General features: G+C 43.5%; 1 protein-coding gene across 1 annotated transcript in view; it reads right to left on the bottom strand.

Moving 5' to 3' along the window:
• The window catches only part of LOC138510506 (alpha-2-macroglobulin-like), a 1,041,624-nt gene that overhangs the window by 670,389 nt on the left and 352,481 nt on the right, over nt 1–18,754 (bottom strand). Inside the window, exon 12 of the mRNA XM_069626208.1 lies at nt 8,615–8,842. Within this exon, the coding sequence (XP_069482309.1) occupies nt 8,615–8,842 (228 nt within the window). The remainder of the gene's footprint in view (nt 1–8,614; nt 8,843–18,754) is intronic.

Raw genomic sequence — 18,754 nt, 5'->3', positions numbered from 1 at the left:
AGTACAAGTAAAATCAGTAGAGGGGGAAGCCAGGGAGTTAAGAGACAAGAGAAGATAAGAGATGGGTTTTGAGGTTTGATTGAAAGAGGCAAAGAGATGAGTCAGAACAAAGTAAAAGGGGAAGGGAATTCCAGTGTTTAGGAGCCAGGAAAGTAAAAGAAAGGAAACAAGAAGCAGCACAGGGAGGTTTAGGAACAGTTAGAAGAAATAGGTTCTGTGATCTTAAGGGGCGAGAAGCGACATAGAAAGAGATTAAAGCGGAGAGATAAAGGGGGGACTATGAGTACATTTGAAGACAATCGCGAGAAAGTGGTAAAGAAGATGAGATTCAAAAGGGAGTAATTGAAATCAAAATTAGGGAGGATGTAATGGAAGACCGAGGGGGAAAAGAGAAGAGATGATGAATGGAGGAGTTATTAACAGAACGAAGGGGAAGAGATGGGAAGCAAAAAGACCAAGCCACAGAGACGAGCAATAACCAATACGAGAAAAGACAAGAGAGAAAAGAAGACGTTTCGTGGCATGAAAAGAAAAATAGGGGTGAGCACGACGGATGTTAAAAAGTGCATAACGACAAGAGCAGGCAACAGAGGAACTATGAAGAGAAAATGAAAGAGAAGGATCAAAGTTAACGGCCAGGTTGCATGGAGATGGCGAGAAAGGAAGAGAAGATGGAGGAAAGAAGAGAGAGGGCGGGGAAGAACTGGGAGAAACTGTGCTCCATGGTGTTGCCTGTAGCACCGCCAGAAACTATTGGCCCTTCTGCTGCCACTCACAGAGACAGTGCTGCACTACAAAGACTATCTCACCTCAGCTTCTTGCAACACTGCTATGACTGAGAGAGCAGTATAGACATGAGATTCTGGGCCACCAGTTGCCCCTGATGCCACAGAGTTTGTATCCGGCAAGCAAGGCACCCATCTGGGCCCCTCAACTGCACCTGCCATCATGAGAGCTGATGTGGGGTCCCAGACCAGTTCCGCTGATTGCCAACTATCCCCATCAAGGGCATGTGCAGAGGTGGCTAAAACATCTAAAGACACCAACACAGAGACTGCTCCTGCTCTGCTATCCCCTGCTGCCACCACTAGGTTGATCTTCGCCACAATGCAAAGACTGCCCCACACCAGTTATCCTCAAAAACCACAGTATTTGAGCAAGTCAAGCAACCAGGGGTGGATTGCGAACCAAAGTAGGCCCTGGAAATAATATTCAAAGAGGCCCCATATTACACATTTTCAGCAGGCCCACTCTTTTCCTATGAGAACATTTGGAAGTTACACCACAAAAGAGGCACAGGGTGCAGAGGCCTACCAGGAAATTTCAAGAAGCCCTTATAGGCCAGGTCACCCCTGCAAGCAACTCACTGGCCCGGGCCTCTCAACTCTACCTGGCATCTACAGAGCTGAGACTGTGCCCCAGGCCATAACTACAGACAACTGGGTGACTCCAGAAAGGGCCTACGCAGAAGTGACCAGAACATCTCAGGCCACCAACACAGAGACTGATTCTGTGATTTTGTAAGGGGACCAAAACTGCGAGCAGCCCCATCATCGGCGAGTGTCCTCCTCCTCCTCTATTTCAGCCACTGCTACATCAGAGAAAAGACTTTGCGAAAACGCATTCATGAACACATCACCATTCCACCAATGTCACATCCACCCTGGGCCCTCCAAGACTCGTACTATTGGTAGAAAATGCTCCAACTAACCAGGGTTAGCCCCTCCAGCTATCAAATTCACTGGTTCATCCACCAACTAAGTACCTTCATCCAAACTCAGCTCAAAGGAAGGGTCAGGGTTACCATGCACTTATTCCCGAGGGGCTGATCGACCCACAAGCCACTGTGACTGTGATTCTGAATGGGAATGCAAATAACGCTCTGGTGGACAGCGTGTGTCAGATTACCATGATCTACGAGCCTTGATACCTCCGACACCTGCGTCAAATACCACTGGCACCACTATCAGGACTGAGCCTGACTGGCCTAAGGGTTTGTGAGAGCCAGTACTCCTGATTTAGACTGCCACAAGATGTTTCTGGTGTGGAGGCCTTCCTAGACATGCTGGCCCTAGTCTGCAAACATTGCAGCCAGAATTCAGATCCATGGGTACTCATTGGCACAAATTCCTCCAAGTTCAGAGCCCTGGCCAACCTGTGTCGGCACCTGACCATCCCGCCTACACCAGCCACCTGCCCATGCACCCACTGTGGAAGACCTTAATAAAGACCTGTAGTCTTTATGAATGAATGTAGGCCTCCTTGGCCCAGTGGGGGAGGTATGCACTCCTTGCTATGGACAGATGACAGTGCCATCCGGCACCACTGTTATGGTACCCGTTCATGTTTGGCTCATCTCCAGACACAAGGCCAGCAGGCTGGTGATGGATGCCCCTAAGCCAGAGTTGCTTCCAGTGGTACTGCATATCCAATGCACTATCCTCAGCGAATTGAACACAGGCCTGAATAACTTGAGGGGACCTGTCACCAACATCACGGGCAAGACCATCAGCATTCCAGAGTTCACGGTTGTAGCTCACTTCCATCTGTTAGTCACTGCAGCACAGGCTAGCACTACCCAGTGAGCTATCCCAGCAGTTGACACCCAGTAGATAGATTTTGGAAGCTTACCACTCACTGACGGGAACTGTTGGCACAGAGAGCTGATGCGTTTGCCAACTGCAATTGGAATCTTGGAAAGGCTCGTGGCCTACAGCACCGATTCCGGGTAATGGACAACACACCTTTTCAAGAACAGTCACGCAAACTGGCACCCAGGCACGATGAAGATGCCAGGGCGCACCTCAATTAACTGTTATAGGCAGGAATCATGAAGCCAGGAGCCTGTATGCATCCCTGATCCTGGTGATGCACAACAAGAACAATGTGCATCACAATGTGCATAAACTAGAGAAAACCGACCAGCTGGCAAATACCTGACCAATACAGTACCCCCCCATGGATTAGGCTCTCAACTGTCTCACTGGGAGCCAGTGGTTTAGTGTATTAGATCTTCACAGTGGGTACTACCAAATATTGTTGCACGCCGATGACTGGGACAAGACTGCCTTGATGTGCTCACTTTGATAGCACCTTCAGGAGCACAATCAATGGCTTTTGCAGGTCCTGGGTTGGCTGTGAGAACAAGGGCTGAAGATTAACCTTGACAAGTGCCAGTTCTGCCGGAAGAGGTGTTAAAGTATATCGCCCATACCGTCTTCGAGCAGGTATCTCAGATGATCCGGCCAAGGTTGAGGCTCTCTAGAAGTGGCCATGTCCAAACAACGTGAAAGGGCTTCATAGATGTGTAGGCTTCTATAATAGCTATAAATGTTTGTGACAAACTTTGCGAAGATCAGCAGGTTACTGGTTACTGGTAGAGCTAACCAAGGAGTACCCTTCAATGCAGAAGAAATTCCCCCATCAACCTCCGATCATGGAGCCTCTCTACCAGTTTATAGACCCCTTTGGAGACGGCTGGATGGAGCACTGACAATGGGTATTCAAAACCGGGATCATGACTCTGACTGAGGTGCCAGTATGGGCTATGCCAATCCACATAGTCCCTGAACACTTTATATGGATGCCAGCCTGCATGGCCTTGGAGCTCTTCTCTACCAAGAGGAACTTGGCTATTTACAACCATTTGCTTGTGCATGCTGAGGAATGCACCAGTCTGAGCACAGACTGCTGCACCGATATTACCACCTTCTTCATTTGTTTCTGAACCCAAGGATAGCCAAGGGATAGCCATGTGTCTCCCCAGCCATGGCATGTGGTGTCTGTTTCTGCATCTTTGCCTCTTTTACTCCGTAGTTGGATGTCCCTGTATGTGCCCCTGGTCCTGTGTTAAGCCCACTCCCCATGTTCTCACTAACCCCCAAATGGGTTGCTGTGGTTCCGTGTGCAGTGGACGCACCTAAGTCACAGTCACCACATGTGGTGTCTCCATCTAGGTGCCTGCCTGGTTGGTTAGCCACCCACTGGAGGCAGTACTCCCTGCTGAACATGAAGCTCCTTGGATGACCTACCCGGAAGGGAAACTAGCCATGAAGCTCAATTGTGAGACCCTAGTAGTACTATATGAAGTCTCCGTCTTCAGTATCTTGAAGTCTGTGGCATGCTACCCAAGTGTTTCACCTTTTCCCAATGAACATTACTGAGCTATCTCAGTCCATCAGACCGTTTCCAATGGGTCTGGTGCCTTGCAAAGAAGCAAGGACTCCAATCCTCAAGGTCGTAGATTGAAGGGGTGCGGGAGGTTGTAACACCCCCCAAACAGAGCCTGCTACTAAGGCTGGTACCTGGTCCTCATGGAAGTAGACTGTGGGCCCACAGCTCTGCCGAAGTGGATTATGGGGAAGCTGCCCATTTGCACTGTGTAACACGTAGTTAGACAGGGTCTGTCCTACGTACATGCAAACTCCTTGAAAAGAAATGCCTGAGCAAATGTGCACTATAGCACTGCTTGGGGCTGAAAGGAAAGCTTTTATGGAAAATACCCCGTTAAATGTCAGTGATTGCTATGGAAAGCCATTGTCTCCTATGAACCCTCATTCTGTTCTATGAACTGCATTAACTGCAATGGGCTGGAATTATCCAGTGCTGCAGCTTTGCTTCCAAACCCATTCCCCAGATCCAGTTTACCAGGCAGTTCAGTCTGTGACAGTTGGTAAATGTGACATTGTTTTTCCCCTACTCAGTGTAATGAAGGAAGTTAGCAGGCCTCCTTCCTCCCTCAGGAAGGGACAGCCCATCTGTGACTAACTGCAGGTTGTCAGAAACCTTCTGGAACCCGCATTTATTTATTTAATGTAATTAACTCATAAAAAGTTGTGTGATTTCATTTGTTGTATTGACTTTATTGTATCATTTTAGAATTAGTAGTGGTGTTGCAATGTATGTTATTCGCTTGGTTCCTTATTTGCACGTTTTTATGTGTGGATCTGATGTTACTATCACTTTTTAGTAAGTAGTATTGTCCCAGTGCCCTTTGCCAGCACATGCACTTGGACTGTCCCGTTGGTTACTGCAGTCCAAACCCCTGGTGTGACTGGAGAGACCTTGCCAGCCTGTGTTCAGCTGTCTGACCGCCTGTCCCCCTGCTGCTGCCAGACCTGCACTCCATGCTGCTGGAGGTATGTTGCCCCGACAGGTCCTGAGACATTCTGTGCGTTACCTTGCTTCTGTTCACCCTGTCATTGCTGGCACAACGGTAGGTGTGGAGATCCTGCACTTCCAGCAACATGATATACTTGTATTTCCCAGTCCCTAGACAGACTCTGCTCTTTGCAGCCTCTCTGGGCTGTGAGCTGCCTTGTCTGGTTTGCACCTTGCATCTTCCTCTTTCTTTCATGTGCATATGCATATGCTTTGAGTTATGTTCTTGCTCAAACCTGGCGCAGTACCTTAGTCGTTAAAAAGTGGTGCCACACTCACATTTCCAGTGAATCCCATTTTGTGTTGTATTTCTGAGATTTTATCTAAGTGTAAATATGCTGTAAATACGTTAATTCTGCTGCTAAAATCTGTCTTTGACTCTTAAAGCTCATTATTCGTTGCTCCTGCACCGGATTGTGGGATGGCTTGGCCCCAGTGCTTTGGGAATTTGGGAGACTAGGATAGGAGTCCTGAAAGTCACATGTAAGTGTCATTTTGATCAATACCCTGGTTTTATCCCACAAAAGCAAGCTTACGTTGAAAGGCACCCTAAGTTTGTTTGGCAGTACCTTGTAGACCTACATAATTCGTTGTGTTGTATTATTTGCCTAATCCTTCGGAGCCAGCTTGTTTTAGTGCCAGGCTATTTCAGAGCACAGAGAAAGAGAACCCTGCTGTCACATGCAGGACAGCAGCTCAAAGAGCTTGTGGTTTGAGAAAAAAGGAGATAAAATGTGTGTAAGAAGAAAATCTTGAATTCATTTCTATTCATATGTGAACAACGTGTTTTGTTCATAATTACAAAAAGGAAAAACCTTGAAGGGTTCTATTGGAAAACGTTATTATCGCTTCCAAAAAGTGTACCCATACAGATAATTTGTTTCAAGCTAGGTCTGGTGTCTCTTCAAACGGTAGTAGATTGACCAACATTGGCCCTGTACAGAAAGTGTCTAATGCAAGAAGAGCATCAGTTAACCCTACTTCCAGCTACTGCAAATTGCTTCATGAATAAGTATGATACAGCTCTAGACTCCTGCAAGACGCACTGTTTGACCATGGAAAAAGTGAATATCGATGAGAGCTTACTTGTACATAATCCCGATTGCGCAAAAGTAAAACTATACCAATGTGATTGGGGAATCCTGTGGGATAACTGCCATAAATATAAGGCATTTAAGAATGGCAACTTTATCATTAAACCACTGAAAGCAAATTCCAAAATACATTAAAAAATGTCCAGATCCTAAATATCGAAACAACCTCATGCGACTTCGCTTTGATCTATGGCCTACCAAAGCCATTCTAGCCTTGAGATCGAAGGATCGAACATCCTCCTACTCGTGCAGATTTTGTAACAATCCCACGTCAATTAAAAATCTTTTAATCTTGTGGTTGTATGCACAAGTGTAACCATCATGAAGAAGGAATTCTTTCGCAAATTCTTTCAAGAATTCAGGATATTGTCGTCTAAACAAATGTGGCTCAAGATATTTAATGCAAACCATATTTCTCTGAACATAGCACCAATACATTTCTTGCTGAAATTAAATGTATAATGAGAATTGGCTTGAAAGAGAAAATAAACTAACCATTGAAAGGTTGTATTACAACCAACACAAATACATTTTTTTTAAATATAAAAGGTTTGACGTTGTATGCGTTACATCTGCTATAATGGAAAGACATTCAGTATTTTGTAAGTATTGTAAATAGAGTTTGCATTTAACAATACATGTGAAAACCCATTCACTGCGTTGCCATCCCTGCTGTGTATATAAATACAAATCTGTGCTATTTTGTGCAAACCTGTCACTAACAGATGTTCTGATTTATGATATGATATTATATTTTATTTATATCGCGCTCATACACAGGTGTTTCAGAGCGCGACAAAGCAAGGGAGGGGAACGGGAGAACAAAACAGCGATTTAGGCCCAGTGACATTGAGAACACACAAGTGCATGGGAGAGGGGGAGGGGAAAGTGCATGGAAGGGGGAGAAGTGGAAAGTGCAGAGCAAAGGAGAAAGATGATAAACAATAATAAATAAATTATAAAATCAACAAAAGTGGTAGTGCAGCCAGCAATTGGAAAGTGCTGAGTTTAAGGCAGCAGACAAGGGAGGTCTGATAAGTGCAGGAGGAAAAGGGGGGCTGTATGGGTACAGATACAGGCCCCAGTGCAAAGGGTGGCCCGGAGGCAGACCAGTAGGGTGGCAGGGTGAGCAGGAACCTGGGCCCAGAGGACAGAGGGTGTCTGGGTGCACAGTGCCAAGATAGAACAGATCAGCAGGGGAGACGGGGCCGATGGCAGAAGCAAAGAGGAAGGTCTTGAGGTGCTTCCAGAACCAGAGATGGCTTTCCTCAAGTTTTAGTGTGGCAGGGAGGCTGTTCCAGAGGGAGGCCCCAGCCAAAGACAGAGATCTACCCCAGCTTGTTTCTTAGAAAAACGACTGACCCTGAGGGAGTTAGAGGTAGAGGAGCGAAGAGCTCGAGAGGGGGGAGGTATTTACGGAGGGATAGCTGAAGGTATTTTGGACCCAGGCCCCAGAAAGCATTGTGGACAATGCAGAGGGTTTTAAATGTGATCCTTGCATCTACTGGGAGCAAATGGTGAGATTTCAGAGCTGGAGAGATATGATCCCAGGGCTTCTATTCAAGTCTCCAGTATTGATGTTTGCATTCACTTAGATTTTCCTGGACAGTGTATTCTGATCGGTGTTCCTGCCGTTGATATTTGCTTCCCCATTTCCTGTCTGTCTATACCAGGTTGGCCTTCCCACATTTTGTCAAGTGCTCAGGCTGGGTCCCAGATAACCCATAATCATTATCCCTGAACTCTCTGTAGGACGCTGCACTTGCATATGTTTGTGAGGTGGAGAGAAGGAAGGGTAGGGAGAGGTGGCAGGCCTATGGGGAGATCTAACATCATTGCAATGGGTAGAGGCCTCGGAAAGACTACTGGGGCTTCGGCAGAGTCAGGTACTTCATGGGGAGAGCAATATAAAATATGACTGACTGTGCCCGAGCCATACTTATTTCATAAAGTGTGATTATCAAGTTTGGCTCTTGCTTTAATTATAACGCAACCATTAGTGAGGCATTACTAGGCAGCTACCAGAAGGATAGCACCAGCAGGGTGCCCCAAGGGGTGCCAGACGAGCCACATCAGCAGAAAATATGACCCTAATCCAAGAGAGTAGGCGCCAAAATGGCAGTTTGCCTGAAAAAACATATATAAGCACTATTTAGCCATGGCTGAAAACATGACAACCTATTTAGTATTTGGCCAAACACTAAATATACTAGACAGTATGCTCCCAGACTCACTCTCTTAGTCATGAATAGGTTCACAGCTAGGCTTTTCAAGCTTTGTGCCCAATTCCACCCCCCCCTTAGATGTTTTTCCTTAAACCAATCAGCACACTTCACTGGATGCCAACAAATCCTCCATACCAGGTAGTAGAACTTCACTTGCTCTGCATTTCCCAGTCCCTCAGGTGTTAAGATGTAGTGGGCGGTGACTAGTTCCTCCTGGTTGCACTTCATGGTGGTGGGCATGGACTTCAGCTTGAGGTAGCTCTGGCTCCTGGTGGCCACACGGCTAGCAGTGTGGTGAGCATTGGGATAGGAAGGGGTCAGCCACTCGTAGTTGCCACAGAGATGGTTCTCCCCATAAGAGGCCTGGTAATGAAAATACAGGAACAATGTGAATTGGCTGTTTAAACGATTTGGCAACAAAGGTAGAGCTGGCATTTGAAAAAATTAGACCTTCTATAGTCTATCATGATATTTTCTAGCTATTTGTGGCCAGCTCAATATTATACTGTCGATGACAGAAGAATCACATATATTTCCGAAAGCTAGAGGCTATATCACTTACAATACCCTGCAATGTATAATTAATGAATATCACATGGGAAACCAAATTCCCATTATAAATACATTTGGTTTGTTTTTTGCCATATCAATGGTTACATGGAAGACATGATTTACAGTGAGTAGTCTCAGAATCGGCCAGTAAATTCGTAAGTAGCCTCTTATAATGTAATCAACAAGCTCTAACATCATGACATTGTACATTAGAGACACAGTTTAACTGCTCTCTTGGTCAAAGTTAAATTAACAAAACATTCTCCTAGGCCGATCCCTCTCCTTCGGGCCACCTCCCTGCCTAAGTCCCACGAGGCCCATCGCTGCTCCAAGATCCCTTGACCATCCAGGGGTCTGCCATGCAAAACATTCCCATCCCGAGGCCCATTCCTGCTGAGTCCAATCACTTACCAGAGGCGGATATCTATCTCCTGACCCATACCTGTTAATTCCCACTTCAAGGCCAATCCTCGTCCTTGGGCCCACTTTGGATCCAATCTCTACTTCAAGGCCCAACCCCTCCAAACCTCGGGATGGGCCGTTATTGCTTGGGATAATGGCCCTTGCGCAACCTTGGGCCTGTGAGGAGTAAGCATTCTGCGATAATGACACTTCCCTCTGTCTATAAGCCTTAATTTGCACATAGAGGTTAATATGTCCCCTCCTCTCAGCCAATGAGATTGCTTAACATGTAGTAAACAACTATTAGTATTCACTGTGTGATTAAGGAGCAACATTGTTCTGCCTTCAAGAAAGAGCCATGCTGTTGCCAAGTAGGATTGGTTTTCAACAAGACATTCACCCTTTGGGAGGATCTTTTTTTCACTGCTTCTTCAACGTGACAGACAACGTACTAAAAAGCAGAAACATGGAAACATGATTCCACTTTTGTACAGATACACCATTTACTTTTACATTCCACCTAATGCATGCTTTCAAATAAAATCACATGGAATTTACTGACACGTTTTTCAATGTACATTACTCCCTATTAATCCAATGTGATTTATTTCACCATCACAACCATTCACTTCACGTGCATGGGTACTGGTGTATTCTCCTGTTGTGTTAATCGACACCTTACATTAGAAGTGACCTTTCAGAGACTGAATTATAATACCTTTTTTAAAATTGTTTATTATTATGTGTTTGGATTATTACAAAACGTTCACATTATCCACATTACAATGTATTATAATGTCTTTGTGAATAGTGTGATCAGGCACTGCTCTAGCTTATGGCTCCAGACTTCCCCTCAGGCCTTACATTGGCGGTGGGACATTATTTCGTGATAATGACGCCTCTCAAGGGAAATACGGCTATTTATAATATTGAATGGTGTTCTCTCCTTATTTGAGAATAACACTTCATGAATGTGAAATAAGATTTCCCCTGAGGGTAACCTCACAAACTACCATTCCTTTTGTTGCCCTACTGCAAACCATTTCTCTGTTCATCGCTCCCTGTATATAACCCGCTTTCTCTCCTAGCTTCTGCCTCGTTTTCTACCCTTCCCATGGAAACCTGGGTTTTTCGGAAGAGTACCTGGAAAAGGCATATGATAATGGTACCCTTAGCCAGTGTTGGGCCATCTTTTGAATGTCCAGTTGTTGAGTGTATTCATTTTTGTCCCTACCACTTGATTGTGGTTCTCAATTATGTGTGTGAACCTAAGACCTGAAAGAAGAGGCTCTAAAAACTGGGTGAACTCTTACATGCATGCGCGCAGCTTACTTGACAGAAGAACAGTATTTATAAATTGGCATAATTCGGGCGATTTGAACATGCTCAAAGGACAAGAAGAAACAGTAACAGTGAACATCTAGATAGTGATTGTCAAAGGTAATGGCTTATATAATGAATGTATATATCAAAAGGGGCTGTCTGAACTGCAGAAACAAAGGGGTAATTTCCTCTTTCTACAACAGACTCACTTCTAGGACAGGTGAAAAGTAAGAAATACTGCAGTTGCGGGGCCGCCGCTATCACATGCAGTATTTGTCTAGTCCAGGATCTATAATAGGATTCTGGACACAAAGGACCCGATTCTCATCATGGCAAAGTGAACGTGCTAAATAGCACGATTCACTGCGCCATTTCGTGACGCCCAGGCACGACTGCTATTCTGAAGTGGGCCTGGGCGTCATCGCAAAGCATGACAGTGCTTTTGCTGTAATCCGCCTGTTTCTAATGGAGTGCAGAATCTCGGCAGCATTATCGTTATTTAACGAAAATGCTGCCGATACACCAAAGTGAGCATCTTCAACATTGCAGGATGTTGAAGCTGCTTACTTTGGTGTATAGGAAAGTGTTCATATACACCCCTATGGTGTATATGAACACTTTCATTTAAAGCAATTAGCTTCAACGTTGCATCCTGCAACGTTGCAGCTGCTGGCTTTCATCCTGCAACGTTGAAGCTGCTGGCTTTGGTGTAAATGAAAGTGTTCATATGCACTCGTGCAGTGTACATGAACACTTTCGTTTACACCAAAGCCAGCAGCTTCAACGTTGCACAATGTAACGTTGAAGCTGCTCGCATTGGTTTAAATAAAAGTGTTCATATACACCCGTGCAGTGTATATGAACACTTTCATGTACACCAAAGCAAGCAGCTTCAACGTTGCTTGCTTTGGTGTACATGAAAGTGACCATATACATCACGGTGTATATGGACACTTCCATTTGCACCAAACAAGGCTTCTTGTGGCACTCCTCCAATTTAACGGCACCAAAAAGGTACCGTATATGTGCGCTAGTTTAACACACATATTAAACCGGAGGAGTGCCACAAGAATAGGCTTCCAAAAAGCCAGTTTACAAATGTGCCGGTTGCTAGGTTGGTTTCCAACCCATCCTAGAAACCGCCACATGTATTCCGAAAGTGGCGCATTCCTTCGGAAGAATGCGCCACCATCAGAATACCAAAAAGGTCATTAATCCTTTTAACCCTTTTAACGTCCTTTCGGTACTTAACACCTTGATGAGAATCGGGCCCAAAGTTGGTAAAAAAAGAACATACATTTGAAAACGTATTACTACCGCATATTTTTTCTGCATGTAGTAATTTGTTTACCCTATGTAAGCAACGGGTTAAAATGAAAACATGCATTGAAAGTTCATGCAGGAAGGGTTCCCAATCCCCCTTTTGTGTATAACGCCTTCCCCAGAGACTGTTTCAACAAGGGAATGCATTGCTTTCCCAAGCATTTTAATATCCAACCATTTTGTGACTAGGCACGCACACGTGCAGGAAGAAAAGGGTATCAGAATAAATGCATTTATGATGCACACATTTTGGCGCCATTTGTGAATAGGGGATTTATTTTTCTTTCCTTTGCTTGAAAAAAAAATGTGTGATCCTACCTCATACAATTTACACAAAACGCACATGTTTACTGCAACATCAAAGTTACAGTCACCTTTATGATGGAGGAAACATTGTGATTAATTACCAAAGACTTTCACGGGGCATGCTTAATGATAATCCTGGGGTACTTACCCCATTGTCTATGGAATCAAATGTATATGTTCAAAATACTACATAGGAAGTACTATCAGAAGTCTTAAAACACGAATAGGAGAACATATAAGATCAATCAAGAACCAAGACTCACAAACACCGCTGTCAAATCATTTTCGATGGAATCATCAAGAACAAGAACTTACTAAGCTAAAATGTTTTGGGATCAAAAAAATACTCCCACATCGGAGAGGAGGGGACATTGAAATAACTGAAATAACTTTAAGAAAAAGAGAAGCGTTTTGGATATGTTCATTGGACACATGTTTCACTGGTCTAAACAAAGATCAAGAGATGCATCACTTTCTGTAAATAGCTGCAATAATTATCAATCAACAAATGCCTCGTCTAAAAGAGGCATCACGAGTTGAGTTCCATCCATTGAGTTAAGTTTAAAACAACATATAAGCTACATCAAAAAACTATAAATACGAAAGGAAAAATAAAATTGCTATAAATTAAATCACAATTTCCAACACTTGAGGAATAATACATCCACATTAACTTTATTTGGATTTTTCTAAACAAAATACTCAATTACGAAATAGTCGTTCTCCATTCACCTTGCAAAGGAAAAACATGGAATCAGTCCCAATGTAAAATGGTGCCATCTAATAAACGCAACGTCATACGTCATCACGCAATGAAAATATAATGAGTCATGTGACTAATGAAGCACTAACGATGATCAGCGCATAGCAAGACGTGTAAGACGTGTGCCGCAAAACAGGAAAAAAGGTAATGAATGAAATCTCTCTTTACAAAACATTGCATATAGGTAACCTTGTAAACTCATATTTTCAGAAAGAAGACAACAAATTATGTATACTACTAACAGTCATCTGCGAAATATTAAATACGAGCGTAATATTTTCTACAGAAACACAAGACCAGAGGGAGGAACGCTCAAACAAGATGCAAACAAACCATGAGTGAAGGTATTCACATTATGTCTTCTCTTGAATGCAAAGAGTCACATTTTTCTATGCATGTCGTCAAAGAAACATTTGCTTGTTAAGCCAATGAAAGAAAATATAAATGTTATCATCAAGTACTGGTAAAACCAATGTTTTTTAAAAAATGTTCTCAAAGAAACTACAAGTAACCTATATTATGTTGATGAAATTGTTAGCACGGAGAACTAATAACAGAAAATAACCGTTTGATTTTTACAGAATGAAAAAACAATTTGAAACTTCAATATAACCATTGAATATAAAAGGAAACTATACAAACGACCCAAGGTTTCACTCCCTCTCAGTATTTTAAAGAACACAATGGAAACGGCTCTTTAGAACTCCATGAAACCCAATCGAGAACCTCCTGAAGAACCGTCCCAACATAAGACAGGGAAACACGTGTCGAGGATTCTTTGAGAAAAAGCAATCTGAGGATTTTTTTGAGGATTCTTTAAGAAAAAGCAATTTGAGGATTAATCAAGAAAGACTAAAGAGGATATATCAAGGAAGAAAATATTTTTTAAGAAAGAGGAACTTTACAGCAAAAGTAAAATACAGCACTAACAGTACCAAAGAGGACTCAATTTAGCACAACTGAATGAAAACGTTAATTCAGTGCATAAGTTGCAACGATTGAATAATATTCAGTAAAACTATACCAAGCAAATCAACTGAATGGATAAACATTAATTCAGTGAATATATTGTATCTAATTAAAAGGCGCAATTCAAAACATTACAGCAGTCTTTTGTTCTATTTTTTGTTACTTACCCCATGTAAGATTTCCTATTTACCCCATTCCATGCAGTCCCAACTCACAATGGGCTGCATTAGTTCCAAATGGAGCCTCATCTGGTGTCTGGCTTTTAAGGGGTACCGTGTATATCAGTAGTTAATGGGGCCACCTTTTCATATCAAGTAAATTTTGACAAGTGGGAATGCCCACTTTGTGTCATTAGTCCCGCCCCCTTTTGATATAGCTTTGATATCAATTTAATATACATTTGATATAAAAATAAATCATGTTTGATATCGTTTTTATGTCAAATGTATATTTGATGTCAAGTGGGTATAATTTATATCAGTTTTGATATAAACTGAATATACATTTTATGTAAAAATGATGTAAAGGTGGGAGCAATGTATTGCAGCGCTGCTTGGCCGAGCAATGAGGGCGGAGTGAGCTCTGAAGACAGAGACTGTAAACGTAGGGTTTTGGAGAGTGATGCAGCGATGATGCGGGAGCGGGTTTGGTCTTTAAAGTGATAGGAAGCAGCTATGCATTCTGTAGATGACATCATGATGTTATAATGTGAAGGACACAGGCTAGAGAGATGGCTATAGATTTGATATAAAATTATCAAGCTATAAATAGGTCAGGGCTGGTTTTAAGGCTATGACGAGGTCGGGGGGGTAGGAGTTTACAACCTGGATAACTAGTGTTTGCTGTAGGGGTGGAAAACACAAGCGATCTTTCAGCTTTTTAGGGGCTATGAGTTGTGATAATCAGGAAACAGTGGTTATGACAAGCTACAGTTATGACAAGGGGAAAGCACCCCCAGGAAGTCCGGAGGGTTTCGAGGATAGTCATATATCGAATTGTTTTCGGGTGTATGATGGGTTGGAAGATGCTCAGGATTTGATGGCTGACTATGAACCCAAAGAGTTTTGGGATGACGACAAAGTGGTTGTGGAGCAACTATTTGTAGCCGATGTGGGCTCCGAAGGCAGGGATCCTGGATCTATGGCTCTGCAGGCGGATGCAGTGATGAGGCCGGAAACTGCCCCTGCCTCCGGGGACTTGATGAAAAACAGGTTCCCGTGTGCGGGAGTGAGGAGCGTCAAGATGTAGCAAAGACTATTCACATTTATTGTGTTTGCTAAAGCAACTGGAAAACCCACCACCTACCTATAATAGCCTATGGCCTATGGAAGGACTGTGTTGCGCTAATGGAGAGCGATAGCCTTAAAGACAATGTTATTATTTATTGTTCTGTTCAAGACAAATTGAAATCCAGGGGATTGTGATAACAGTCTGTGTAAGGAATGTGTCACGCTAATGGAGACCGACACAGACACGCTAGCTCTTTGTCACGCTGATATTCCAGCTACCCAGACGTTTATGGCAATAGTGGCTGGGGCGTGTTTAAAACAGCACTACAGATGGTGCTACAGGCATGAAACTGATGATCCCCAAAAGAATGCTCACGAATGTTTGGAAATATCTTATGCTAATAATGTGCTATGTAAAAAATATGTTACCTGTTGAGCTCTAAACATCTTGTACATGTGCTGCGCTTGACGCAGCCACTGACAAAGATAATGATTGGCGAAGGGACTACACAATGCGTGTCTAAAACATTGTGGGCTATACAATCAGCGAATAACCCTCAGTTTGCAAGTTGGAGGGTATTATTATAGCTAATCGAACACCTAACGGAATGTCGACATGTTTGTTTATCTAGGCAGTGAGGTGCAATGTGTCCGTTCAGTAATCCCATGTATTAGGGAATCTGTACAAGGACTGATAATCGCGAAGCAAATGACAAACCCCAAACTATTTAATGCAAATACATTTTGAATAAAAATACATGTTTTAAATGTTAATAAAAAGCTGTTTATCAAATCTGGCTGTGTATTTATAGTTTAGAGGTTATTGGACGAACACGTCTGGCTTGAAGATGTTGAAAATATATTATAATGAAGGAGGTGTTGGTAGTTATGGAGGGGTTGACAGCCTGTGCTGTAAACTGCAAACTGATGGCAAGAAGGTGTCACAGGGAGCACTCAAGGCATGGCTTTCGGGGGAGGAGGCCTGCATACTGCACAAGCCAGTCCCAAAACATTTAAAACAGCAAATTACTGTCGTACCTGACATCGATCAACAATGACAGGTAGATATTATGGATTTTAGCAAGTTCCACCAAGACAATTATGGTTTTCACTATATTCTAGCCATCATCAATGTTTTATCAAGATATGCTCATGCTGAGGCTTTAAAGTAGGGGTGTACCGAATAGTAAATTTACTATCCGGCCGGAGCCGAATAGTGAGCCGAATAGTCGTTTTGGCTTTTGTGTAGGCATGGGAAAGGCACTTGCCCTGCACCGCCGTAGTGTTATTAACTGGCTATTGATGGTTGCAGGTGCAAAATGGTACGAGTACCTGGGCATATAAAAGCTGTTGGATTTGCCAATGCTTGTTTTAACAGGACTTCAGTGAAGGACATGCACAGTGTATACAAACACTTGTGTATAGGCGCGTTATAAATGCCATATCATATCATAGTGCTTATAAATTGTCCCAATGGGAACTTTCATTCACAGGCTCAATGTTCCAAGGTACTTGCAACAAACAAACCTTTCATTAAAGCTTTACAAGGTAACTTGCCATTCCTTCCCTTTCAAAGATATTATATTCTATGAAGAAATATCTTTTCACATCTAGTCATAAATCTGTTAGGACAATGGCAAGTCAACCCCCCTAGTCACTTGCGAAGACACGAGAAGTGTGCCTGCCCCCAGCCCTATAGTTATGTGAAGTGGACTTGATGGTTCCAGTTTTGTGTGCTGGGACCTGGAGGGTCACGGGATTCCATTAGCTCCTTTTGTAATTGGGTTACACTTTCTGTGTTTGCATTTGTGTAACTTCAATTTGGCGGACATTTTGTAGCCATGGTATCCATTTATAAAACTTTTCAAAACTGATGTGCTTATCTCTGCAAGTGGCCAAACAATTAGGGGGCAGGCAAGGAGATCACGCATATTCATGCCTTGCAAATAGGCACAGAGATGCAGCATTGTGCACATTTACTTTGCAGCCGTTAGCAGAGTGAGCCTGCATAAACTGAAGAACGTTCAGTAGGCTAACTGCTATTGCAATTCGCCAATGCAGCCAGCAACACATGCTTAAGGGGCCACTTCTTTGTACAGCCACACAGATGCCAATAATCATTGCCTGCCCAGCGCCATTGAGGCGGGGGCTGGCATTAGTTGTTAGTGGGTGCACCTGCAGGGGGCGATAGTCACTGTGAGCACAGTGCCTATCAGGAGCCTGAAGCTCTGAGCTGTTATGCAGTGCAATGAGACTGAGACAGACTCTCTCCCACACCCTAGGGCACAACAACCTCCTGGGGACTCTGGATTTCAATGGGCTGGGAGGATATCAAAGTGCCCCTCCCCTCCTTTGCCATGCCCGTCCCGCCCCACTTAGGAAAGCAATGCGAACTGGTTGCGTGCAACTGCAAGTCCTGTTTAGAGAGAGAAATGTGCGTCAGCCCTCCAATCCGATTTCCCAGGCGCAGGAGGTGCCTTCAGGAAATCAATCGAGCCTTGCTGCTAGGCGTTTCTAAGCGAGTTGTGCATAAGATCCATATTTTAAAAGTGACTGGATTGGTGGCAACAGGAGGGACGCGATATAAACATGGCTCATGCTCGTAGTCCTAGCAGCTCAGTTTTTCAAGCAATGCAAGTTCTTTTGTGTGCATCTCGACTGACATCTATTGACATTGACTCATATGGTTTGTGCAGCAACTGCTGTGTTTAAGCTCTGCATACAAGACGAACGGAACAAGTTGCTTTTATATGGGAGCAGGTCTTTTCAGTGCAGGAATTTATGGTGTGTTAACTTCGGCTTCGAGTAAGGCTTCAAGAATGCATTCGGCCGAAACCGAAAAATTACTTTTTAGCCGAATTTCGGCCGAATACTTACTCAAAGCCGAAGTTCGGTACACCCCTACTTTAAAGAACAAGACCGGCTACAGCATAGAAATGGCTTTCAAATGCATCTTTTACAAAGGCAGAGTCCCGGCTAAACTATAGACGGGCGCTGTTAAAGAGTTTTTAAATAAACAACTGCAGGTCCTTCTAAAGCAGCACAGGGTGCATCTCTTTGTAACACACCTCGAAGTTAAAGCCTCTATTGTAGAATGTTTTATACGTACCTTTAAAACACAGCTCTGGCAATTCTTCATGCGTAAAACACCCATTTATATGTGGAGGCGTTACCCGCATTTATAAAAGTGTATTACAACACGCATCAAAGATCTATTAAAACCACCTCAGCTGATGCAACACAGCAGAATTCACTGGAGGTCTGGAAAAAACTGTACAGCGAAAGACTTTTTAAAAAGACGACACTTAACGCCCCTTAAAAAGGGGGATCATGTGCGGATTTCAAAACACAAGGCCGTCTTTACGAGCAGAACTACAACAACAAGATATTTATCGTAGATGGAGTGGC

The sequence above is a fragment of the Ambystoma mexicanum genome, chromosome 6p (genome assembly GCF_040938575.1).
Source record: "Ambystoma mexicanum isolate Mex_15411 chromosome 6p, UKY_AmexF1_1, whole genome shotgun sequence".
NCBI classification, from domain to species: domain Eukaryota; kingdom Metazoa; phylum Chordata; class Amphibia; order Caudata; family Ambystomatidae; genus Ambystoma; species Ambystoma mexicanum.
Note: the sequence above shows the minus strand (reverse complement) of the source record. Positions and strands in the feature narration are given on the sequence as shown.